Source organism: Callorhinus ursinus, unplaced genomic scaffold (genome assembly GCF_003265705.2).
Source record: "Callorhinus ursinus isolate GAN/ISIS: 27379988/994484 unplaced genomic scaffold, GSC_fseal_2.0 scaffold5, whole genome shotgun sequence".
NCBI lineage: Eukaryota > Metazoa > Chordata > Mammalia > Carnivora > Otariidae > Callorhinus > Callorhinus ursinus.
The window spans coordinates 74039430-74065301 of record NW_027397067.1 but is presented as its reverse complement, the minus strand read 5'-3'; the positions used below and the strand labels follow the sequence as shown (position 1 = coordinate 74065301).

The window sequence follows — 25872 nt, the reverse complement described above, 5'->3', positions numbered from 1 at the left end:
GCCCATCCTTCACCAAAACCCAGCCTAACTTCAAGGGTCCATCTCCCCGATTTTTCCAGTTAGAATTCATTTCTCTCTCCCTAGATCTCAATGCTCTATCATCCTTCACCCTGTCTTTAAGCTACTTGAGTCAGTGTCTGCTTCCCCCACCAGCTTGAGATTCCCCAGAGCTATGCCCTGCTGGCCAGCGCTGTGGTCACTGGCCATATGTGTCTATTTCAATATCTGTCTCAGTTCACCGAAGTTCATGTTGCAGTAGCCACATTCCAAGTCCTGGTGGCCACGTGTGGCCCCTGGGTATCACTTTGGACAGCAAAGTTTCATAGAACATTCCCATCACTGCAGAAAGGTCCACGGGACAGCCCTGGACTATAGGGCTCTCTCTCAGCAGCCCCTGGCATCCTCCACATTGCCCGGCACGGAGGACCTCCTGCCCTGAGCAGAATCCTCCTCTTCCTTCGGTCTCAGTTCCAATATCCCCTCCTCTGAAGCTCCTTCCCTGACCCACCTTCCGCAATCAATGTTCATCTTTCTTTTCCTTTTTAAATTGTGATAAAATATATGTAACATAAGATTTACCATTTTAACCACTGAATGTGGATAGTTCAATGGCATTCAATACGTTCGCACTGCTGTGTGGCCATCCCCACCATCCAACTCCAGAACTTTTGCTTCATCCCGAAATGAATCTCTGCACCCATCAAACACTAGCTGCCCATCCCCTTCCCCCAGCCACCCCTCATAACCACTGTTCTACTTCCTGTCTCCGTGAACCTGACTGTTCCAGGAAGCCCATGTCCGTCTTTATCCCATGGTCCTGTTTCAGCCTCATCAAAGCACCTAAAACCCTCGGAAGTGATCTTATTGCTGGATCAATTCCTTCACCAGTCGGTGATTCTGTCTGGTGTGCTCACACCTGCATCCACAGTGCCTGCCAAAGTGCGTTATCACATGGCAGGTACTCAGTAAATAGTTATGAGAAGCGCCAATGCTGAGCAGATCCACACAATGGTCAAGTCCTAGATAATGGAGCCGGTCTGGGGGACATTTCAGAGCTGGGCGAGGTTGTGCCCTGAAGTCCCCGGTTCCACCTTGATGGAGCGGCAGAAAGACACTTCCTCTTTCTGGACCTCATCTGTGAAACGAGGGGGTTGGGCTAGGCAATCAGGAAGGAACCTTCCAGCACTATCTTCCTTCGAGTCTGAAAAATCACATGGCTGCTCGTCCATGTTCCAGGCCACAGATTTTTAAGTGGGTGTAGACAGGATGGACCTAGAAGATGGATCAAGGCGTCCTGTCTTCCAGATCACTTAAGGTCAGGCTGTGAATGCGTGTGCCTGCCTACCTCTACCATGTGCCACTGACACAGGAGGCTTTCAAAAACTGCATCTAGTCCTCTGCACCGGTGACATTTGATCCCTATCTCACAGCATGTAAACTAAAGCAGTGGTTTCCTGAGCAGAGATGGTGCTAGGAGGTAGGGAGGCAGGAGTCTGACCCTCCCTTCTCTGCTTGCTATCTTAGGATGCAGAATGGCTGAGTATGTGCATTTTCTGCTTAAAAAAAAAAAAAAAAAAGCAAAAAAAAAAAAAAAAAGCAAAAAAACAAAAACAAAAAAACCAAAAAAAAACAAAAAACGAAAACCAGTTCTGCATTGATTTAGTTTGGCAGCGAGGGAGCTTCTCAATTTCCCTTGCAATTTTTCCCAAAGTATAAACTTTCAGGAGATGAGAACAAATAAGAAAAAGCACTTCTAAGGAAATGGAGCTGACTTTTTCAAAAAATGTGATAAAAGGCCAAGGATTGGTTTTAAAGAACATTTGGGGGAGTGGTTACTTGTTTGATTTTGGTTTTCCTTTTTAGAAAAACAAAAATCTCTATGCTCTGTTATTATTTTTAAATGGTTAAAATAATAACAATAATAATTGGAATAAACACTGGGGCAGGAATTCTAATTCCCCTGGCCACAGATGAGAGAAATCCCAGTTCTGCCAGACGCTCCCAGGGGAGCCCTGCCCTCAGACAGAATGGAGGCCTTAGGTGAAGGAAGGGCCAGAGACAACAACCCGCGGGCGCTTGTCTCCGCCGTGGGCTGCCGACCGCCCCCAAGGCTCGGTACCTGGGCCGTGGAGCCCTCTCTACGTGCTGCCAGCTCTTTGCTGCCGTCTCAAGCTGCCGGGAGCCAGGCCACCTGAGCTACAGACAGTCCATGCCAACACCCAGGCCCTCGGTCCGATATGCCGGGCTGCCATCCTTCCACGGCCTTACCTCGGATCATGAGGAACTGTGTCCACCAGACGAAAACCGTCTCAGAAGTCTCCTGCCCTTGCCATTTACCCAACATGGTGCGCTGCTCTAAAAGCACAGGTAACCTCCCTCCAAATCTCCCACTCTCCTCAGTTCACTTGTGACTCTGATTTTACTAGTAACGAAATGGAAGCCCAGAGAGCGTCAAGGACCTTGGCCACAGCCAGTGAGTGGCAGAGCGGGGCCAGTGCAAGCAGGCCAGCTCCAGCACCCTCACCCTGAAACGAGGGAAGGAGGGCCCGGAGAGCAGCGACCAGAGAAGGTTCCCAGCTTGTGGGGAGCCTAGACGAGGCCCAGGGCTCGCGCTCCCGGCGCTGCTGGCCCTTCTCTTGGGCCTGATGGAGAGAAGGCAGGAGGCGAGTGGGCCAGGGCCGATGAGGACAGGCTTCCCTGTCCCCACTCCGTGAAGCCGTGCAGGGGAATTCAGACTCACTTAGGTTCAAACCCACCTCCCCAATTTATTAAGAGTATGACCCTGTGAAACTCTTCTAATCTCTCTGAGCCTCTGTTTCCTTATCTGTAAAACAGGGGCTATGAACCCTTTCTTGCCTTCCTCCGAGAATTTCTGTGAGGGTGGGCGAAGGCTGTTTGGGGAAGTGAGCTGTAAACTGTGGGATATGATCCACCCTTGTTACTCAAAGCATGGCCCTGGGGCCAGCAGCTTTGACATCTCCAAGAGGTTATCTGAAAGGCAGAATCTGGCCCAACCCTGATGTATTGACTCAGCTTCTGCATTTTCACAAGCCCCGCAAGTAGTAGACATGCACAGTGCAGCATATTATGCAGGAGGCCCTGTGCAGAGTTGGTGGGGTGGGGGGTGCTTGGAGATTTGGACCATTGTGAGAAGGCCTCGGGCTGGGGGCAGTGTGGCCCCTCCCTACACGTGCCCTGCTAGGAAGCAGCCCCAACACCAGTCAAGTTAAGCCACTGAGGCCCCAAGCCACCCAGCTCGACCAACCTACCCTTTTTCAGATACACAGCCGGAGAGTCCCCACTCCTCACCGTCACCTGACACCTAAGGCTTCCGAAACCGGTGGCCTCTGAGTTCCCCAATGTGTCTTGAAGCTGGAGATGGAAAGAGGCTGCATTATTACTCATGATGGCCAATTCAATTCAACCAACATTTATCCAACGCTAACCATGGCTAGACACGGGCTACAAAGATAAAAAAGAGAACATTCCTGCCCGTTTGTTTCTCCCAGTCTTTCAGAGCACACGGACATGTAAGCAATAAAGTCCAGCCTAGAGGGTCAGCTGCAAAGACACATAGAATTCCAGAGGAGGTCATTGTAGAAGAGGGAATGATTCATTCTATTGAGAAGGGGGCGCTAGAAAAGTTCCCCCGAAAAAGTGAATCTGGGTGGGTACTGACATATGAGTAGGAGTTCATCAGTTGGAAATAAAAGGAGGATGTTAAGCCAAGGATATGGCAGAAATGAAGCCAAAGAATTCTGTGGTATTTTGAGGACCAGAGCCTGTGGTTCTCAGAGACGAGAGAGAGGCAGGAATCAGCTCATGGAAGTCCTTACAGATGTGGTTTGTATCCAGTGAGGCTCAAAAGAAGTTTCGTAAGCTTGGAATTGAGGTCAGACGTCCAAAGGCCTTGCCTTCCTCGCTAATCTCCGATCTCTCTTTCTGACTCTTTCTAGCACTCCTGCTGTGTGTGTGTTGAGGGGGGGCAGGATAAATCTGTTTTTATCAATTTGTGTTTGGTTCCCAGTGTTCTGCCCTTCCCTCAAAGCTGCATAACTGAGTTTCCCGGCCGAGGGAATCTTCGAAGGGCAGGCGCTAAAACAAAGCTATCTGAAGGCTCTGCCCTTCTTCCGTTTTAGAAGACCTGAGCTCAGTGGGAGGGTGACAGGCTGGGGAGGGGAGAGGGCCCTGAGAGGGGGGAGTCCTGCACTTGTGAGAAGCGCGTGGGTGGCAGGTCCCAGACTAGAGCACCCCGCCCCCGCCCCGTGTGTGGTCAGGCCTGGAGGGGGAGAGGCAAGTGCCAGAAGGACCATACCCCTGCAGCCTACACCCAAAGCACGGGGTTCCTGCCTTGGTCGAGAGTCCCTTCCACACCCCAAACCTAACCCGGGCACAGGCGCGGGGGAGCCTGAGGGCAGCACCTGGCACCATCGCCTCAGCACTGGGTGGCGTGGACCTGTCACATCACTCACGATCCATGCTCGACACCCGACCCCCATGCCTCAGGATGGCACTGAGAGCCCCCGGTCCTGCAGGGAGCCCTGTGATGGCTGACACATCGCTAACAGCCAGGCTGTTAGCGATGCTGACAACAGTGTGACAACTATCGTAACAGTCACTGAGCTCGTTCTCTGAGGCAGAAACCGTCCTGTGAGCTTTTCTATGTATGGCTTTACTCAGTCCTCACAAGAACCGGGAGATACAGGTGCCACTCACGACCCTGTATCGTAGATGAAGATTCTGGGGAACCAAGAGACAAAGAGCAACCAGCAAGCAGTGGGGCTGGGACCCGAACCCAGGACAGCCTGGCTCCAGAGGCACCTCCTTAACATGCCCTGTGACAGGCTGTCTCTCCCAGGGTGGGGAGTTGGAGGGAGAGTTCATTCCCTTTTTGCCTTTTTTTTTTTTTTTTAATGAAGAAGTGTTTTATTTCTTGTAGACTAAAATCCATACTTACTAAGCAAGCAGTGGTCAGGGCATCAGAGGCTCAAATGACCAATAATCCAATAGTTTTGCTCAGAGAAATGCCAGGTGCTTATATGCGCTCAGTAAATGTCGGCTATTTTTGTTATTAATAATTCTATAAGCCGGATCTGATCCCTTAGGGAAAGAGAGGAGTAGAATTTCCTTGGGTCAGAGATTCCCAGTGTCTTGGCAGCTGTCCAGGGAGCAGTGTCACTGACTGGGACCTTAGACCCCCTCGACCACAAAGTACCTATGGGAAGTGTGGACAGAGGTGTCCCATCAGCAGAATCACACTGACACAGACCAGCCAAGGTGAGGTATCTGGAAAGCCCAGATAACAAATAAATCCAGCTGGTCTGCGTTGTCTAATGGCGTTAATGCTTATGGGTCCCGGCTCGCTGTCACCAGCCTGAGAGCCTAACCTCCCTCCCCACCCACCCGCTCTATCTCCCCCTGATAGATCTTAAGACAGGCCTCAGTCATGACAGCAAGAAAAAATAAAGGCACAGTCATCTTCCCCAAAACATTTTAACCTTTAAACTCAAAGGAGCTAACGTTGCCTCGATGACTGTGTGTTTTGTGTTAGCTTCTCCAATCCTCACCAGAAGCCTGTGAGGTCAAGCCTCCACGTTACAGACGAGGAGTCTGAGGTTAGGAAGTGGCACATGGCCTAACAGCCCCAAACTGACAGGCTTGGGATTCAGTCCAAGACCCCTCCCTGTCTCTTCTCTGGCTCCTGCAGCTACAGACCCTGGCTCGAATCCTAAAATTCAGGGGTCCACCTTCCATGCCCTTTCTGGGATGTCACTTATGAACACACACTCACACCCCTGCACAGGTGCATGTGCAAAGGGCATGTGATTCACCAGTGTTGGTGATGTTGCAAAACTGCTAACACATCTACATGTCCTTAAAAATGGGACATAAAGGGGCGCCTGGGTGGCTCAGTAAGTTGAGTGTCTGACTCTTGATTTTGGCTCGGGTCATGATCTCAGGGTTGTGAGATCGAGCCCCAGATCGGGCTCCATGCTGGGGGTGGAGCCTGCTTGAGATTTTCTCTCTCTCTCTCCCTTTGCCCCTCCTCCTGCTCATGCTCTCTCTCTCTCAATACATAAAATCTTTTTTAAAATGTGAAATAAATTACATACATCAGTAGAATGGATTGGTATGCTGCCATTAAAAAGAACAAGGTTCATTTTAAACATACAGAAAGTTAAGCATTATGTGAGAAAATCAAGGTAGAAAAGAATATGTATTATAAGCTATTAACATTTAAACAAACCAAAAAGGATGCTTATAAACACATAGACATTTTCTAGAAGTTTCCATGAGAAACTGGAAGAGTAAAACGAGATTTGCATGTGGCTAGGAGCTGGAAAGTTACGACAACTGCTTCTCTCTGCACCCTCTTCTGTCCTGATTCATGGTCACAGTGAAATTGTCAGCCTTGGCCCCAGGCACAGCCATTTCATGGGGTTCAAACTAATATTTAACATTTTCTTTTTAAGCTATAATCGTGTTCGCTCAGACGGACAGCTGCATCCTGAGCCTTCGCCGGCCCACTGCGGTCTCCATTTCCCAAAGCCCGATGTCCATTCAGTCAGAGCATGTCTGACCCTGAGCCCCCACACAGCTGCCAAGACTGACCTGAACCAAAGTCGTGCAGGCGATGTTGTCACTGGTCCAAGCATAGAAATTGCAGGAGACCTCTGATCCCGCCGTGGACACCGTGAGGAAGCTGCAGGCCTCGTCCAAAGCACAGTCTGTGGACAGCACGGGCACCTGTCTCTCTCAGGTGATACTGAGGACAGACGGACACATGCCCCCACGCCCTGCCCCCAACACACCCAAACACACACTCGGTCTGTAACACGGACAACGGTGAGCTTCCTAGACTGTAGGGTTATGATCTCATAACAATCCTTGTAAACCTACACGCTCAATAAATGAGAGTTTTTTTTACCCTTCTCTGGGTAATCTTGCTGTTGCTACAGCAGATAGCTCTCGAGACCAGGACAAATAAGGCTACAAGGAATCGATGTCTTTCATCTCTGCTCCCTTACGTTTGCCACTGCGTTCTTGGTACATTGTGGATGCATTATAAACCCTGACATGAAGTCACAAGTTGGATGTACATTTTGGGAATCAATTGATTTACCACGTGTTCTGATAAAGTGTAATTTTTCATCACGGTTCCAATGGTTTTATTCGATTTGTATGCCGAGGTCAGCAGAGCCTATTTCTGCATGCGCCCATCTCCCCACCACCCCTTACCTATGAAGCACTGCAGCAGGGGGGACTCAGAGCCAGGAACTTTGGACACACCCACCGCAGTGACATTGGCACCGAGGATCACTTGAGATTCTGGAGCCTTCTCAAATTTCTGCATCACTGAAAGGAAAGCAGATTGATCAAATCTGACTCTAAAGGGCAGAGGGCCTCTACAGAGAAGCCAGGAAAAGTGCCAGGTCAAGAAAGCCTTCCCAGCTCTTGGTCCCACAGAGGTCCCCAGGAGAAGAATTCCCTTTGAAAATAGTTCCAGCACGCTACATCGTATCTGATGCAGAGAGCTACGTGTTATCATGTCTCCTTCTGCTCCCTCATGGTCAGGAGGTAAGGAGAAAATTTAATATTATGTTCGTCCTTACAACTCATTTTTTCTCATTGATATGGATTTTCCATCCAAATTTATGTTTTCTTGTCCTGATCGTCGAATGCTAATTATCTTACAATTATTTTGTTGAAAATTGAAAATTTTCTTTCCATAAAGCAATTTTTGCTTCCTTCTGGAAAGAGATAAGTTATCTTTTTTTTAATTATGTTATGTTAATCACCATACATTACATCATTAGTTTTTGATGTAGTGATCCATGATTCACTGTTTGCATCTAACACCCAGTGCTCCATGCAGTACGTGCCCTCCTTAATACCCATCACCGGGCTAACCCATCTCCCCACCCCCTTCCCCTCGAGAACCCTCAGTTTGTTTCTCAGAGTCCATCGTCTCTCATGGTTCGTCTCTCCCACCGATTTCCCCCCCTTCATTTTTCCCTTCCTTCTCCTAATGTCCTCCATGGTATTCCTTATGTTCCACAAATAAGTGAAACCATATGATAATTGACTTTCTCTGCTTGACTTATTTCACTTAGCATCATCTCCTCCAGTCCCATCCATGTGGATGCAAAAGTTGGGTAAGTTATCTTTTAAAAGACAAATAAAACAGGCACAGGTGGGTTCACGTCAATCTGAGACATGTCCTGTGGTTCAGGCATTTTCATGATAGCCCTTGCTTAAGTGATATATCAGCATCTATTTCTCTAGCTACCATCAACATGCCTGAGTTCTTCTCTGGTAGGAATAACAGAGACACATGCTCATGGCACTAAACAGGGGAAAAGAAATAAATGTAAGATCTCAAGACAATAAGACTCAGAACTCATTCCTCACCAAGCGAAAAGTACTGCGGGTAACTCTCAAGGAATGAGACTCATTTTTGAAACCAAAAAAATGTCCAGGGTCATCAGTGGTTTGCAAATAACTATCAAAAACCAAGCTCCAAAGTACACCACCATTAGTTTTTTGCAGATAGAACTGCAAGCATGCACATAAGCACGCATTCTCATACACCTCTATTGCTGTGTAAAACAGACTTGTGTCTAGACTGGTTTTTATCATGTCAATAAGTTCAAGACCACCCAAAGCAATCTCTTCTCCATTTTCATAATAAGTGCAGGAAAAAAGTTTATTCCTTCTGGGATACATTTGGGAGAGAGGATGCTAATACAAGAGAAATAGCATGTGTTAAGCCTTCACAAATTCTGATATAGAAAAAAATTCTAATTTTACTAGGGATTCCTTCCATGTTGTTCACTGAAGTTGCCAAGTTCATGGGCTCAGCCCACACTCAACTCTTCTGTTCTCATCTTTCTCTCTCTCTCTGTCTCTCTTTTTATTTTTTTATTTTTATGCCCCTTACTATCTTGTTTGTAGAGAATGCCAGCGCCAGTCCAGCAGACACCAAGCCATATTCAGCTCTTTGTCCCTAAAGTTTAACAGGTATAGGCAGATGCTCACAACCTTGTAGCAGACTAAACAAAATTTGACAGGCCTTTCAGTTTCCAACTGAAGTCTTCCCAGAGGCTGAAAATGCAGTCAATTTAGCACTTCAGTTAGACAAACTGCTGGTTCTCGCAAAAGGGACACCTTGGTGACGAAGATCTTCATGTTATAGCATTCTGTGAGGAAGCTCATTGCCAAACAGAACAGAAACAATCCAGGCGCTGAACTGCCAATAATTCCATAGAATATTGTGTTGGCTGGCAGATTTCTACAGTCTAGTTGTGCAATTTCCCACGTGCCACATTTTGACTTAGCAAATATCTTGGGAAAGCACAGAGGGTCCACATGAGAGCACAGTCACATTTGATCACGGCTATTTATGTGCCCTTCTCTTTCCAAGACAAGGACAATGTTCTGAGAATATTTGAACACCCACTAGCTGGCATAGTGACAGAGATACTAGGTCCCTGTGCATTGGATAGATGCACTGAAGAATGAATGAATGACCGCCAGGATCATTGCAGCCCCAGAAAGCCTGGAGAAAACATTACAAAGATCCCAGCATAGCCCTCTGGGCATCTGACATGCTCTATGAAGTCTTGGGCATGGGTCAGCAAGAAGCAGAATTAGAAAACTGGATCTGGAATTAAAGGAAGATGAGCTTACAATATTTCCAGCAGCCAAGGTCAGTGAGTGAACGACTCACTCTGTGGGTAAACTAAGGGTTTGCTACCGGCAATATAGAGAAGATGGAGGGGAAAACGCCACAAAGGGACGTAGCATGTTGGGGGGGCATGAGCACCAGCTCACCGGAGTCAGCCCCCGGGCGAATCCCGCCACCGCCCCTCACCGGCTCTGCGTCCTGTCGCACATTTCAATCTCTGAGAGCCCAGTTTTATGGTTGCGAGGATAAAATTGAAGAGCACGGAAAAACTGGTACACGATAGTAATCCAGTAAGTGCCGAGTCCCTTGGCGCCCTGGGGGGACACCTGCCTCCTTATTAGAGCCCATAAAACTGGCTGCGGGAATTAGGGTGGTGGGAGCCTCTCCATCCCTGGTGGCCCTTAGGAAATAATTTTGAAGAGGCCCAGATAATTACAGGAACTCATTCATTCTGCCGACAAGTGCCAACGACCATGGGATAGAACAAAAAGTAAGATAGGATCCTAGCCCCAAAGGGTCATATTACCTAAGGAGGCTAGAACCCAGACAGGAGGGTGAGGTATGCGATTTTACTTTATCCCGAGAGCAGTACAGGCCCACTGAAGACTGGTAAGGGGCACTGCAGAAACAGAACTGTCTTGCAGAATGACTGTCCTGAAGCATCGTAGAAAAATTGTTGAGGGGCCCACACTGGAGCCGGAGGACTAGGGTGGGCCCGGAGTAATGCCTGTGGGTGAAAACCCAGGCCTGGACACAGCGGGTGGAAAGGAGGCAAATCCCCGCCACCCCCAGGTGATACAGCTGACCTCTACCCTGGGCTTTTTCTGGAGGACAAAGACCTCAAAAAAAAAAAGGAGTGCAGGCCCACTCCCAAAGAGGAAGCTCCTCTCAAAGGCTAAATCGATTGGATTCCAAGAAGGGGGTTACTGACATCCCAGTGGGGACCCAGCTTCTTAACATGGAAATCCTCCTGAATATCCAGAGAGGGAAACCAGCAACTCCGAGCTTTGCATAAGAAGCCAGAGACCGTGAGGTCCAGTCCGGAGGCTGTTTGTCAGCCAGAGCCTCGGGAAGGCATCACCGGAGTTGACACGGCTGGGGTGTTGCTCATAGACACTTCTGGACCACTGATGAAGCTGTCCTTTCTGCTCTGGACAAGCACAGCGCTGAACAAAGCCTGAAACGCTTTGCCAAGTGCAGATTCCAACCCTGGGCGCTGAGGCATTCATTCAGAGGGAAGCAGAGAGGAGTGGAGTTCAAAGGCAAGCATTTAGGTGATGATCCCCGAATAGCTAGGAGTCCCCAGGGCCTAGCCACCTGCTCCCCACCGTGGCCAGCAACTCCCTCACTGGTGAAGGGCACCTAAGGTCAGCCTGCCCGGTGGCCTAGAGCACCTTCAAGCTTCAACGCCCCGATTGCTGTTTCTGTCCAAGAAGAGGAATACCGGAAAGAAGAATTAGACTTTCCTTGGACTTGCAGTGTATCCAAGGGGACATGCACGCACACAAGCGCACACACACACACACACACACACACACACACTCAAGATTCGTTAGCGCTTTGCTGAGGAAGGGAATGATTACTCTGAGCATTGCAAAATGAAAATGCCTCACTTGGATTTTCTCAGGTGTCGTATGTGATCAGCTGCCTCCACTTCCCTAGAGAGCAGGTAGGCTACGCACATGTGTGTGTGTGTTTGTGTGTGTGTACAAGTGTGCATGTATGTGTGCAGGTGTGTGCTTCATAAGGGAGCAGATATATCTAAGCAGAAGCAGATTGGTGTCATGGAAAGAATGGGTTTGGGGGTCGGATACACACCAGTTCAAATTCTAGGCATGTTATGTCCTGATTAGTGAGGAAAGTAAGCCATGTAGATATTCTCTGCCTCAGTTTCTTCAGCTACATGATTGGGGAAACTAGTAGCAACCCGTCAGAACCACTGTGAAGCTCACCCATGACTGCCTGGCCCGGGGCCTGGCCTGGCACATAGTAGGCCCAAGTACATCAGGCCCTCTCCTTACACAGAAATCTGAGAGCCTAGGGCAGCCAGCATTGGCTCTGCCTGGTCAGGCGTGCAAAGGTCAGCCAGACCTCAGGCAGGAAGGACTGTGGGATGGTCGGGCAAAGCCCTGAAGACTTGGAGAGGTCAGAATGAGAGGAACCTACAGATTGCCCCTATCTGCTCCTTGCTTCACCGAGGAGGAAACGGGCCGCTAATATTCCTGAGGCTTCTCATCATGCTGACATGTTTATTATCTCTTTCAGTCATGTTCAGTCATGTCGTTGCTAACACGTTCCACTCCCCTGCAAGGCAGGCATGAACAGCCCATTTGACAGGTGAGGGAAGTCTTGAAGGTCAGTGGCTTGCTCAGACTACAGAGCTGCTAAAGGGCACCATTGAGATCACCATAGTTCTGACCCCACTCCTACTATTCTAGGTCAAGTGTCGGTTCACCCAGGGCTTTCCCACCCATCATTTCAGTGAATAGCTATGCCCGGTACAGGGTGGTGTTCAATGAATCCTCACTGTCCTCATTGGATGGCATTGGCCCTTACAGGGTCAGGAGGCTGCTGGGGTGACTGAGGATCAGAGAAGTTGAGCGACTGACTCTGGGTCGCCCAGTAAGTAAGTTATGGAACCAGGACTGGCATTCAAGTCTTCCCACAACATCCAATCGAGAGAGAAAAGTTGACCAGCTTATCAGAGGCACACTGCCCACAAGAAAGGGATACTCAGCTCATTAATTATTTTTAAATTCATGTCTCATACACACTGAAGTGTTTGGGAATGAAGTTTCCTGATGTCTGAAATTTACTTTCCAAAGATCAAAAATAAATGAGAGAGAGAGAGAGAGAAAGAAAAAGAAAGAGAAAATGCTAACGATTTTTGGATCTAGGTGTCAGGTTACTTGTTCATCCCTCTTTGAACTCCTACGTAGATTAAAAATTTCCACAATAAAAAGTCAGAGACAAATGCAGCTCACAGGTCTCTCCCCTTCTAGAAAGCCCCTGAGAGCCTGTGCCCTCTCCCCAGTCATGTGGCCGATTTCACCTCCAGCACCTACTCAGACACTGGGAGTCGGAGAGTGGAGACTCTGTCTCTGACCACGGCAGCCTCCGCCCATCGCTGTCCACGCAGAAGGCCTTCCCGCTGTCCCTGTCCCTCTGGCTGGCTCGGTACTGGCCGTCCTGGTCACAGCGCAGGCCCGCCTCACTCCTCTGACATTCCGTGACACCTGCAACCGAGACACAGACACCTCGTCACCAATGTGCTTCCGGGACCCCTCCCCCCGGGGTTCCCCCAGTACCCATTGTTGACATTCTATGTGCAAGTCACCGGTCTCACCCAGACACTCTCCAGCTCCAAACTCATCAGCGTTCCCACCCTTTGGTCAAAGGATGATGTCCAGGCGCCCTGTGGGGCCACTAAACCCTGAGATCTGGCTGCATGCATCTAATGGCCCACATGCCCCAGGGCTTCCACAGTCCACACTGCATTCAGTGCCAGGAGCGCTCCTTCTTCTTGGATGCACCGGATCTCAGACACAGGCTCTGTTCATGCAGTTCCACATCCTGGTGCTCGTTCTCCTCGGTCTTCAATGAGTTAACCCTTCACCGCTCATCAGCCCTTGACGCAATCCCTGCTTCCTCCAGGAAAGCCCCGAGTTGCCAACGTCTGACCGTTACATACTCCCATCCATCCACACCTCTCCTCATTGCTGCAGCACGGTTTTTATTTTCATTTGTCTGTGTGAATGAATGGTTTGACGCCTGCCCGCCTCCCCCTCCGGAGAAGCTCCAAGCCGGCAGGGACCTGATCTGGTTTTGCTCCCTAATGGATCCCAGGGTCTCGCTCAGTGTCTGACACATAATACAAGTTCCCCCACTGTGATACTGTGATTTATAATAAGAAATATATATTTGGGCTTCCTTTCATTTCTGGCACCCAGCCCCTGAAAACTCCTGGCATTTCCGAAGCGGTGAAAGCCATAAATGTGTCTTTTGTCACATTATAGAGGTCACTTTGGGACTGCTCTTAAGGATGGGGCCTGGTTGCCAAGACAACCACCCATGTGATCAGAACATTGAAACTTTCAGTCCCTCTCCCTTACCTCCGATCACCAATGGCCAGTGATTCAATCAAGCTTGCCTATGTAATGAAATGTCCATAAAACCACAGAACAATGGGGTTCTGAGAGCTTCCAGGTTGGTGAACGTGTGGAGAAGTGGGGAGAGCAATGTGCCTCGAGAGGCCCTGAGCATCTCTTACCTGCCTGTTTCTGAGTTCTATCCTGTTATCATAAACTGGCAATCTATTGAGTAAGACATTTCTGTGAGTTCTGTGAGCTGCTCTGGCAAATTAATCACACCCAAGGAGGAGGCGGTGGGAACCTCGGCTTTATAGCCAGTTGGTCGGAAATACAGATAAGAATCTGGACTTATGAGCCGCGCCTCAGTGGGGGTCGGTGGAGGGGGTCGGTGGAGCTTCCAGCTTATAGCTTGTCCATCAGAAGCCCAAGGTAGTAGCCTGGGCTTTCGACTGGACACAGGATGGGGACGGTGGCGTCGGTCTTTTAGGACTGAGCCCTCAACCTGTGGGATCTGGTACTATCTCTGAGAGGATAGTGTCCAAATTGCTTATGGTTCGTGTGGGGAAACCCCTCCTACACACACACGCGCGCACACACACACACACACACACACAGAGAGGAACTGGGTCCAGAAACACCCTTCTCAAAAAAAAAATCAATAAATACTAGCTGAATCCATGGAAAAATAACTCTATTCCTGTGCTTAAGCTATTTCTTCTGCCCAGAAGTCTCTCTTCTCCACCTGCCCCATGTTTAAGCCTCACTTGTCCAAGACCTGGTGCTAGCTGCTATAACAGCACATAACAATCATCTCCATTATATTAGTAATTACACACATTCTATCTCTATACTTACATTTCTTCTTTTCCTTTCAGACTCTAAACTCCCTGAGGACAGGGAATTTATCTCTACTTGTTTCATACATCCCATAAAAACTTAGCATAAAAAGGTACTTAATACATTTTGGACAAATGATATCAAAAGAGAATACCTTGACTTGGCTCTCCAGGGCTGGGAAGTAGGTAGAAAATGTTCTTTCATGCAGCCCAGGACTTGAGAACATCTAGCTTTCTCTCTTCTAAGACTATTAGTTATATGACTAACCATTGATTAATTACAACTTTTTGGTGGAGAGATTACAAAGGCTACTTTTTAAATAGGATGTTTTGCAGGCCACACATGCTATATATGAATTTAAGCATCAATAAGCAAACAAATAAACAAATAAATTGCTACTCAGTTATCAACAGAACCTCCAAAATCATCCAGTAGACTTGCAAGGTTAGGAAACAGAGGAGGAAAGTATTTGTGGGTGAGAAGAGTAATGTGGGTATCAGCTATGTAGAGGAATTGAGATTCTAAGAGCTAGCCTAACAGCAAAAAGAAACCAAGGAAATCCTATAGTCACTTGACATCACTTAAAACTTGGCAGACCCTCCTGCTTCATGCTTCTCTTTCATATGATTCCATCTAAGAACACAGATCAGGCAAGACAACAGGCAGAACGCTGATATTAATGAGTCATGGAGATGTTCTTAGATACATACATACCCAGAGTGTAGACCTGACCCTGGAGACTCATCCACTGAAATCTATTCTGTTACTCAAGGAGGATACCCAGGAGAGAGGTGATGATATGAGAGCCTTCCACTTCTGCATGGAGATACAATCAGAGCTCACCCCCAAAGCGGGATGGGGATTAATCTTATGGCTCACCTTAAATATTTTAATGGATTCCACTTTGTTGTGGACTGAATGTGTGTGTCCCCCCAAATTCAGATGTTGAAGCCTTAACCCTCAATGTGATGGCATCTGGAGGAAGGACCCTGGTAATTAGGTTTAGAAGAGGTCACAAAGGTGGGGTCCCCATGATGGCATCAGTGCCCTTATGAAAAGAGAAAGACACAGGAGGAAAGCCTTCATTCTATGCACACACCAAGGAAAGGCCGCGTGAAGGCATAGCCAGGAAGAGGGCCCTCACCAAGAACCTGACCATACCAGCGCCCTGATCTTGGACTTCCTGCCTCCAGAACCATGAGACATAAACATCGGTTGCTGAAGCGACCCCATCTATGGTAATTTGTATGTAGCAGCCCGAACTGATTAAGACATGCGTCATAACCATTGTATGGGTGAGGTATCATTGGCCCCATCTAATAGATAAGGAAGTTGAGGTTCAGAGAAGGAACGAAGCATGGCCTCAGTCACAGTGCCAGTAGGAAAGAGGGGGGGACAGTCTGGGTCTGCCTGGTGCCAAGCCTCAGGCTCCCCCTTGGGTCCTGCCATTTCTGTAGCACCCCTCCACGGCCACCCCAGAAACAAGGATCAGTACTTTGCATTGATCCCTTTTTAAGAAAGCATTCCTCTGGGGCGCCCAGGTGGCTCAGTTGGTTAAGTGTCTGACTTCAGCTCAGGTCACGATCTCAGGGTAATGGGATCGAGCCCCACGTTGGGCTCAGCGTGGAGTCTGCTTGTCCCTCTCTCTCTCTGCTCCTCCCCCTGCTCATGTCTTCTCTCTCCTCTCTCAAATAAATAAATAAATAAAATCTTAAAAAAAAAGAAAAAGAAAAACCAAAAAGCTTTCCTCCAGAAGTGTGATAACACTGCAAGGCATCTCAAACCTGTGACTGAATCAATGTTTGCAAGCTGAGGGTGACGTCTAGATGTCAGGGACACTCTGCATTCCTGGTGAAGAGTTTAATCTCCAGGAGGAGTATCAGACTCCTGGCCTATGAAATCCCTTTGGCTTTCTTATAGAATTATCACACTATTACCACTGCTCTCCTAAGGAAACTTACCAGAGGAGGTGACCTGATCTCTTTGGATGAATTATTTTAAAATTCTAAAATCTATTCAGATTTAAAGCATTGATGGTTTGCTTCACGTTAACATGATTTCAGACTGACATGGAAAGATGTACGCAACAAGTCAAGTTGTGGGTCCTTGCTAGGAAAAACCCAACAATACCCAGGTGACTATCAAGTAAGTAGGCCAAGTGAAATCACATGACATAGGGGAAGGCCACAGGTACACTCTGTCCTGACAAATTTGTCGGGCCAGAAAGGGAATATGAGTTATATACTTGTAATGACTGTGGGTGGAAAATATCTTCCATTTCTCAATCTGATAAAGTTGACTTACAAAAATCAGAAGTTTCAGAATCAGACAATGCCAAGATCAAACCAGCTACGTCACCTACTAGTTGAGTGACTTTGGTTAAATTACTGCTCTGAGCCTTAGCCTTCTTATCTGTAAAAGTTGGGCTAATGATATTTACACAGAGGGGGGTTTGATGGGATTTAACGAGCTAACATAGGTAAAAACATCTGGCCTAGATCCTGGCAGAGCACAGGCATTCAGAGGTTGGGCCCCTTTGATTATTTTGCTCTCTAACCAATGGTTCTCCGTGGTGGGCAATTGTGTGCCCCACTGAAGAGACACTCAGCAATGTCTGGAGAAAAGTTTGATTGTTACAACTTAGGGGGAGGGTGTGCTACTGACACATAATAGGTAAGGGTTAGTGATGTTGCTAAATAAACATCCTGCCATGCATGGGGCAGTCCCCAAAAGGAATGTTCTGCCCCCAAATTTCAATAGTTCTGAGGTTGAGCCTCTCTGCTATGTCCCCATTGCATTGTAGAGTTTCTTTTTCACACCAGGACCCTGCAGAACTTACAGTGCACGTGGCTGAAAGCCCCAGGGGAAATGGTCGTTCTGCCCATGGGACATGGGACGCAGGCCGTGCTCCCTGCCTGTTCTTGGTAGAATCCAACAGGACAGGGAATACAAATCTCCTTCTGAAAATAGCTTCCTTCAGGACACTTAACTAGAAGAGATAAACAGAAAAATGATGTTAAAGAGAAGACTCTTGCTTTGTAGTTGTAACCTCAGAACACACAGGGTATGCTAAATCCCAACAGCAGCACAAGAGCTCAGTTACTTAACCAGTACCCATTGAGAATCTGCTACATGCCAGGCTCCCACAATCAAGGCTAAGCTGTGGGAACCGTAGACAAGGTTCCTGCTCTCCAGGAGCTGACAAGCAAGTAGGATAAGGGGTGTCGAACAGAACTTCAGATATGGGTAAAGTGAGGCAGGAGAGGACAGCATGTTGGTGAGGAAGCCCTCGGAAAGGTGACACTTAACACCGAATGATGGGGAGCACCCCAGGCAAAGAACTAGGCGAGCAGAATTCCAAGCAGAGGGAACCGCAAAGACAAAAGTCCTAGGGTAGGAATGAATTTGGATTATTTTAAGGAATGGAAAGGAAAAAGCCAGAGAAAGCCAGCTATGAAGATAGAGCTTAATAGACAAAGGGAAGAATGGCATGAGGCAAGGTCGGAGAACAACCTGAAAAGTGAGGGTCCGTCCCTCGGTCACCATGGGAATGCTGTCGTAAGTGAGGGGCATGGCGGAGCCCAGCTGGGGGAACAGACTTTAGGGTCAGCCAGACTGGCTCAAGTCCCTCTCCCCACTATACCTAAATGACTTCGGACTTCTTGGAGGCTCCATTTTCTCCTCTCATGGGAATGCAGTGGTAATAATACCATCCCATGAGAATGCGGTGATGACGTACAAAAGGCACAGGTCATCATGCCAGACTCTTATGTGTGCTCAGTAAATGGTCATAATTTTTTAAGTTTTTATTTTAATTCCAGTTAGTTAACATTCAGTGTTATACTCGTTTCAGGTGTACAGTATTGTGATTCGGCTAATCCCTGCATCGCCCAGGACTTATCACGGCACGTGCACTCCTTAATCCCCGTCCCCTACTTAACCCATCCCCCCACCCAGTATTATCTTTATACTTGAGGGAGTCCTTCCTTGGAGCCAGCCTCAGTACCCACTCTGCCCAAACTAGACAATCTCAACAATGTAGCACCATCACCTTTGACTCATGTGGCCTCTCCCTATCGGTTGGTCATCAATGGCATCGCTCAGATCTGGGACCATGGTGAGGTGAGATGCCCGGGGCGCAGGACTTATGGAGGCTTTCACTGTCGGGTTGTTGGGTTTCTGATTTCCTCAGAAATACCAAGTGTGACCCTGAGAGTGAGGCCTCCGTGCGTCTTGCCCGCTAGATACCTCACTGGCCTCACCCCTCGCCTCCCAGTGCTACCTTGTTAATCTGCAGATTTTCGGAGCTTTCTATCCCTCTGACAGCCAGTCTTTCCTAATTTGCTTCCTCTAATATGACATGGGCTGAGAAACCAGAAACTCCAACTGGAGAGAGGCCTATCTCATAAGAGTTCCAAGTTAGGGTCCGGGAGCTCTGCTCTGAGAAAAGTACATGAACTTGGCCCACACTGAGTCTAAGGGCTCAGAGAAGGGGAGGGAAAAGGAGGTTCTTTCTTCTTTCTTTCTTGGTGCTGGGTTGTGTTCCCAAGAGATTGCCAAATGACTTCCAGAAGAAGTGAGCTGTTCCCCAGTGAAGGTGGGGCCTGGAAGCTTGTCCACTCTCAGGATACTTTCTCTGTGCCTGGCACCCTGCTGTGTGCTTCATGGACATGACCACAGCGTGCCCGCGAGTTAGTATTTTCACCTCATTTCGCAGATGAGGAGGCTGAGCCTTGGGACATGCATGCATGACTCCCTGGCACACTTTTCTGCAAAGGGCAGGGGAGAAGTAAAATTAGAGGCTATGCCAAGCATGGTGCCAGACTGTTTCAATGTGTCATCTCAAGGTCCTATGGGGAAGGTACCATCCTCTTTCTAGACTGGAGACAGCTGGGGCTCAAAGTCAAGGCGGACCAGGAGGTGAGGTGAAAGAGGTGGAATGTGAGCCCCATTCCCTGCAAACCAAAGCCTTCTCTCCTTCCACCAGTGCAACCACCTTCGCTTGACAAAGAAGCAAGCATGGACGTGTGGGACGTGGAGCCACTGTTGATTTAACCACAGCTACCTCAGTGTGCACACGCACTCGGCACATCTGAGTAAATCAGAAACTCGAGCACAGCTTGGAAACTGAGCAATGTGTTTTCCGGTCTGCCCTGAGGAATTAATACCCTCCCTCAAAGAGTGGGGTTTCATTACTCCTATGAGTCAGGTCACTGATCATCTCGAGTATTTTAACCCCAGGACTGTGACTATTTTTTCAAGTAGTCTCCAAATTCATTGCTGAAGGAAAACAAAGCCTTTTCTGCCAGCTCGAGGTGTCCTGCTTCCAAACCCAATGTGTGGAAGGGCCGAAGGGTGGAGGGGCTGAGGAAGAGAGCGGGAACTTTTGTCGCAAGCTCAGTAATTGGTAGGCCTTGAGACTATGCGCCAGGAACCTGTGTCCTGTTTCTCTCCACCTGTGCTGTCAAAGCCTTCCCACCCACAGGAACCCTGTGTAAGTCAGCATGAGGCAGAGGCTTGATATCCTCACCCCTCCCCTGGCAGGTGCTGGCTCTCAAAGACCCCCTCTGTCCACAGCAACAGGTTGGCGCTTATCCATCAATTAACTCCCCCCACAAACTCATCAGAAACCCCTTTGGTCTCAATTCCCTCCTTCACAAAATGAGACAATTTGGCCGATTTGAGTTTGAGAGCGTCAAAACTTCCAGGTCATGCTATCACTCCTGACAACCCGTCCCCATGGGCCCCCAACAATGACAGACACGTCTCTGCTGAAGAAAAACACCTGAGAAGAAGGATAAGAGTCCTTCACCCCTCAGCCTGCTCTGCTCAACCCCATACCCAGTCCTGTCACCCTCCAACGTGAAATCCTCCCCCGGCACCCCCTGCAGGCCACCCCTTGCGGACCCCAGGCTGCTCCCACCCTGGCTCCTGCTTATCTCTCTGCGCGTGCCTCCTGCCGTATCCCCACACACCCCACTCTCCAGCCATATAAGCCACCTGCACTGTCCCCTTACAGCCACACCTTCATGACTCCCTGTACCAATCTCCACTTCCGGAATGCCCTTCAGCACTGTAGTACCCTCAGCACGGGTGCACGCACACACACACACACACACACACACACACACACACACACACACACCCCACTTCTTGTCTGTTCTTACCTGAGCAGCGATTCCAAAGTGCCTTTCAAGACTTCATGCCGACCCTGCTTACCCCAGCAAGCCTTCCCTGACCGCCCTGACCGCGATGTCAAAGACTTTGACATTGACATTTAGCTGGCTTTTCATTTATCTCTTCCCCAACCAGACTGTGAGTTCTTTGAAAGCGGAGCTATGACCTTGGCCTGCCTAAGTATGTAACCTGGTGTTTAACACATAATTATGCTTTGAAGGCTTGGATGGATGGGTACACGCATAGATGGGAAGAAGGAAGGAAGGGAGGAGGGAGGAAACAAGATGTAACATCTTACTTTGGGGAAAAAAAAAACATGGAGAACTAGCTCTCTTAAAAGAACTTGTAGTGAATGAGTGAAAGTTAATGCTGTCCAGAATGGAAAATGGGAAATCCAGACAATTTCTCTGAGATTCTCCTTAATGGACCAAACTGGTATGAAGGCTGCCAGCAGGTCATTCTGAAGGGAAGTCACATGGTTGGCCTTGAGGCGAGAGGGTGAACATAACTGACCCCTTCAAAGCTACAAACAAAGCCCCTACCTCCCTGTGCTCTCCATTCCCTGGATGGAAGCTGCCATGCCTACATGCTTACATTCCCACTCACCCCCAAGTCACTGCCCTCCTGGGGGGATCATACAGATAAGCCCCCCTGAGATGACACACAGAAACCCTACTTCATCTCCACAGGACAACGCTCTGCTTGTAGCCTCACAGCGGTGTTCCAGATATGCCTCAGAAGGAAAAAAGAGCCAAGAAGAATAGATACAAGAATCCAAGGGCATGATTTCACTAAGAACCCCCTGTTGAGAAGAGTGATATATGATGCCGAGGACAAAGCATCTGGAATCAGCAGAGCTGAGTTTGGATCTCAGCATGGCCAATCAACAAGGCCATTTGTGGAGAGTTCACCACGTGTGAAGGGGTACACGCGCATTGATTACACGATGCTGTGCAAACCACGACCTCCGTGAAATAGATATTATTATCACTGTTTTTCAGATTACACTTAGTGAGGATAAGCAATGTCCCAAGAACCCACATTGAGAAGGCGCTGGAGCCAGGACTTGAACCCACCTGGCTTCCAAGAGCAGTTTGCTAATACTCTTAACTATATGTCCCTGGCTCCCTCATCCATACTATGGGATTAATAATACCTGACCCTCTGGACCAGAGAAATGCTAGCAAGGCCCAGCACATATTAGGAACTCAATAACAAATAGATATTATCATTGACACTGGAGAAAATCCAGAGCTTTCAGTGCTGCTTTTGTGAATTCCATTCCAGACCTTTCTAACTATTTGGAGTAAGGAGATAGGGCTGAATGGCATGATCAAAAATTCTTTTGAGTCAATAAAAAACTACAGCAGCTGAGAAATAGAATGTAGGTTTGTCTAGAGCTAGGATTAGCAAATTCCAGCCCATGGGCCAAGTGCAACTCACCTTCTGCTTGGCAAATAAAGTTTTATTAGAACACAGCCATGCTCTTCTCCCTACAATGGATGAGTTAAGTCACTGAGACAAAAACTGTATGGTCTACAAAGCCTAAAACACTTGCATTCTGGCCCTTTGTGGAACAAGCTTGCCAACTCTTGTCCTACAGCAAGTGTAGGCCAGGCAAAACCTTTTACTCAGTCCCATTTCCAGGCCACTCTGTGATTCCCACTCACTCTGAAGCCCTGCCACCCTGAGTTCTGGCCCCCAGTGCCCCCACCGCTTACCATCCTTCGGCCAATACTGTTGTGTTCCTAGCTCGGCTTCTCCCTCCCTCTTCCCTGTCAAGCTGGGATACCCATCTTGTTAGACATGAAATAATAATCTAATCATCAATGAAGTTCCCTAGAAAGAAACTCAGGATCAGATTTCTGGACCAGCACTTGATTTTATATGCAGGAGCTAGGCCATGGGAGAAAATGCAAAGGCAGAGCCAGTAAAGGGTCTCTCACCTGGCCCCTGAACAGCACCTGTCTCCCTCTCCTGCCCCTCCTCCTCTGGGCTCCACGCTCCAGGGCGTGCACTCAGGTGGGGGTCCTGGACCTCCTTCCCACATTACCTGGGGTGACTACAAAAGCAGATTCTTGCCACTGCTCCTCCAAATACACCCCTCCAATACACCACCCTTCCCCAACACACACACACACACACACACACACACACACACACACACACACACAAACACACACACGGCAGGAGAGCCCAGGGCTCTTCCCAGTAAGTATAAGAACACAGTGGTGGGTGTTCTGAACACCTCCATCACTCTGACCTTGTTTCACCCCACCTGGCAGGTGGCACCTTCCACTCCTGCTCCTACTTCTTATTCTTTTTATTTGGGCATCTCTGTGAGGTAGAAAGAGCATGAGACCTGGTCCCAGAGGACGTTGGGTTACGCACCCCCAGATGACTGGTTTCATGAACCTAAGTCCTTCCTTTGAGTCAGCCCTGATCTGGACACGACGGATGCATTATTTGATTTCATCTGAGCCTCAACCTCTTCATCTGTTAAATGGGCGAATGACGTGCCACCAGGGCACATCGTGAGTGGTAAATATTTGTGAAAGTGCATTATAAACTGCAAAATTCTCCGTAAATATTAGCGGGCAATGGGGCGGTGGGTGCATTTCTGGGTTTCTATGTTAAGATTCAGCTGCATCTTAAATCCAACGTGGAGTTTATAACTTGGTCTGGATTTCACAAGAGGAAAGGCCATGTAGTTCTTGTGTTGCAACCAATATAAATAATGGAAAAATAAATAACCAAGAAACATCTTCTCTTTCTGCAGCTCAGCAACAATGCTCCTCTGTCTCATGCCATGGGGGAGGAAGGCTTCTTGAGCGAGCCCTTGAAAGTAGGACACAGAAAAGACAGCCACCTCCTGATTCGCGGGAGCCACAAACATGGTAGGTTACACGGCAAAGGGAAATTGGGTCTAACCAGCTGACCGAAAGATAGGGTCAGTGTCCTGGATTGCCCAGCTATGTGTGACCCTTCCTGGGAAGGGTAAGACAGAGTCCGAAGGAGCTGTGACCGTGGGAGTGTTCAGAGAGCTATGGCCTTCGGCTTCAAAGATGAAAGAAGGAAGCCATGAGCCAAGACATATCGGCAACATCTAGACCCTGGAAAAGTCAAGGAAACAGATCCCCTCCGGTAGGAACACAGCCCTGTTGACACCATGGTTTTAGCCCCCCGAGACCCGACTAGGAATTCAACCCTACAGAGCTGGGTGATGATAAATGTGTATTGTCTTAGGACACAGAGTTTGTGGTGACCCGTGATGGTGGCCAAGGAGACTCATGCCACTGCCATTTAAGAAATCTGCAGCTGCATTCTTGAGGAAACCACTTCTAAAGCTACATAGGGGAAGGGCAAGGAAGGACATCCCAGTTAACCTTTGCCAGGAGTCACCTCCCCCGAGTGGTGAAGCCCTGGGCTGATCAATGGCCATTTGGACACGGTGATGAGCAACACATTGCCATAACCAGACTAAGAATGTTGGCGGGCATACAGGGCGGACATCAGCCTTCTCCCCAAAGACAGCACAGCCCAGACCCCAAGGTCCAAGCCTGGCAAGAAGTAAGAAGAAGGATCACTTCTGTCGTGTCCCCTGTGCCTCTGGTCTCAGCTACTGCCTGATGGGGTAATGACCACACGCCCACACAGGGCGGATGACTGAAAGGTTTTAGCTGAACAGCCAAATGAGTGATTCCCCACTCTGTATGGGCAGAGTGACCTGTCTCCAGTGCTCTGGTGGCCTTTTCCACAGCCTCACGTGTCTGAAACCAGCAGTCCCAGGAGAGGGGGTGGACCTACCGCACCCCAATGGGTCCTGAGTGGCATCACTGGTAGCCAAGACTCGGCGGAATCCTTCCAAGCACCCAAACCATGTCCTGGGAGAGGTGCCAAAGTGGTCTCCTTGAAGGAAGTAGATGGAGGTGTCTGCTGGGAATGTCTTGGAATCCAGATGAAGCTGGAACCCTCCACTCTGGATCAGATCTGTGAAGCGTCCAATGAGATCCTTGCCAACTAAGGCCTCCTCTGTAAGAAACAGGATGAGGCAGAAATGTCACTGCTGTTCTCTGCAAGGGCCGGGGGAGACCAAGGGACAGAGCCACCTAGAATGTCCGCACGGAAAGCAGTTGTAAGCATTGCCTGGTTTCTCATTTTACAAAGGGAGAAACTGAGGCCTACAGAAGGGGACAGATTGGCCCAAGCTTACACAGGATGCAGAAACATGACTAGGACTTTAACCCAGGTCTCTGGATCCTGTCATTTCTGTGGCATCAATATGATCCCCATTGGTACAAGATATTGTGTCTTCAGTCACTAATGTAAGGTGTCCCAACCTTTGGCAAGCTACAATCTCTGAGCCTCCATCTCCCCATCTGCAAAATGGGGCTGACAATGCCTCTCTTATAGTTGGTGAAGATTATAAGAACAAATGTGTATGCTGGGACCACTCAAAGAGAAGGTCTCATCTCTAGGAGGCAACGTGACCTTCCACTCAGTGGTTAAACACTGAAGAGGCCCCCAGCTGCTGATCCCTAAGTATTTCCTAGGAAGAGAGCAGAAGGGTGTCACATCTGGAGCTGGGACAGATTCCCGCACACAATGAGCATTCACGCTACAACAGGTTCTGGCAAGCCAGCCCAGGGCCTGAAACCACAGTTGTCAGCATGGACCCCAGGAATAAACATCTCCTCCTTTTGCAGCTTCAAACATACCTGAATCTTCCAAGCTCTTTCGAGAGGAAGAAGGACCCCTGATCCCTAATGCTGTTAGAGGGATATAATTGCCACAAGGACTGCACCATGACAGGGACTCAGTCTGCCCTCCGAGGTCACATTCTGGCAGCATTTTCCAGAAGCTTCCCCTTTGTAGAACAGAGGTCAAGCTGCAGCCAGCGTTGACCCTGGGTACTTGGCCACTGGATGGTAGGAGAGCAAAGGGTGCTCCCCACCCCCTGGTCAGCAATACAGATTATACCTACACTGGCTCACAGCACTACCACACAGTCCACTCTGCTCCTCCTTCTTGGATCCTTCTACTCTCTCAATTTATCCCCCACCTGCCCCGCTTGACACA

The 25872-nt window shown here is 48.7% G+C and overlaps 1 protein-coding gene across 1 annotated transcript in view; it reads right to left on the bottom strand.

The window, feature by feature from the left end:
* Window positions 1-25872, bottom strand: part of TG (thyroglobulin) — a 256066-nt gene that overhangs the window by 190397 nt on the left and 39797 nt on the right. Inside the window, exons 21-26 of the mRNA XM_025870539.1 lie at window positions 24601-24825; window positions 17456-17605; window positions 12754-12924; window positions 7240-7356; window positions 6613-6728; window positions 3270-3372 (exon numbers count right to left, since the gene is read on the bottom strand). Coding sequence (XP_025726324.1) covers window positions 3270-3372; window positions 6613-6728; window positions 7240-7356; window positions 12754-12924; window positions 17456-17605; window positions 24601-24825 — 882 coding nt within the window. The remainder of the gene's footprint in view (window positions 1-3269; window positions 3373-6612; window positions 6729-7239; window positions 7357-12753; window positions 12925-17455; window positions 17606-24600; window positions 24826-25872) is intronic.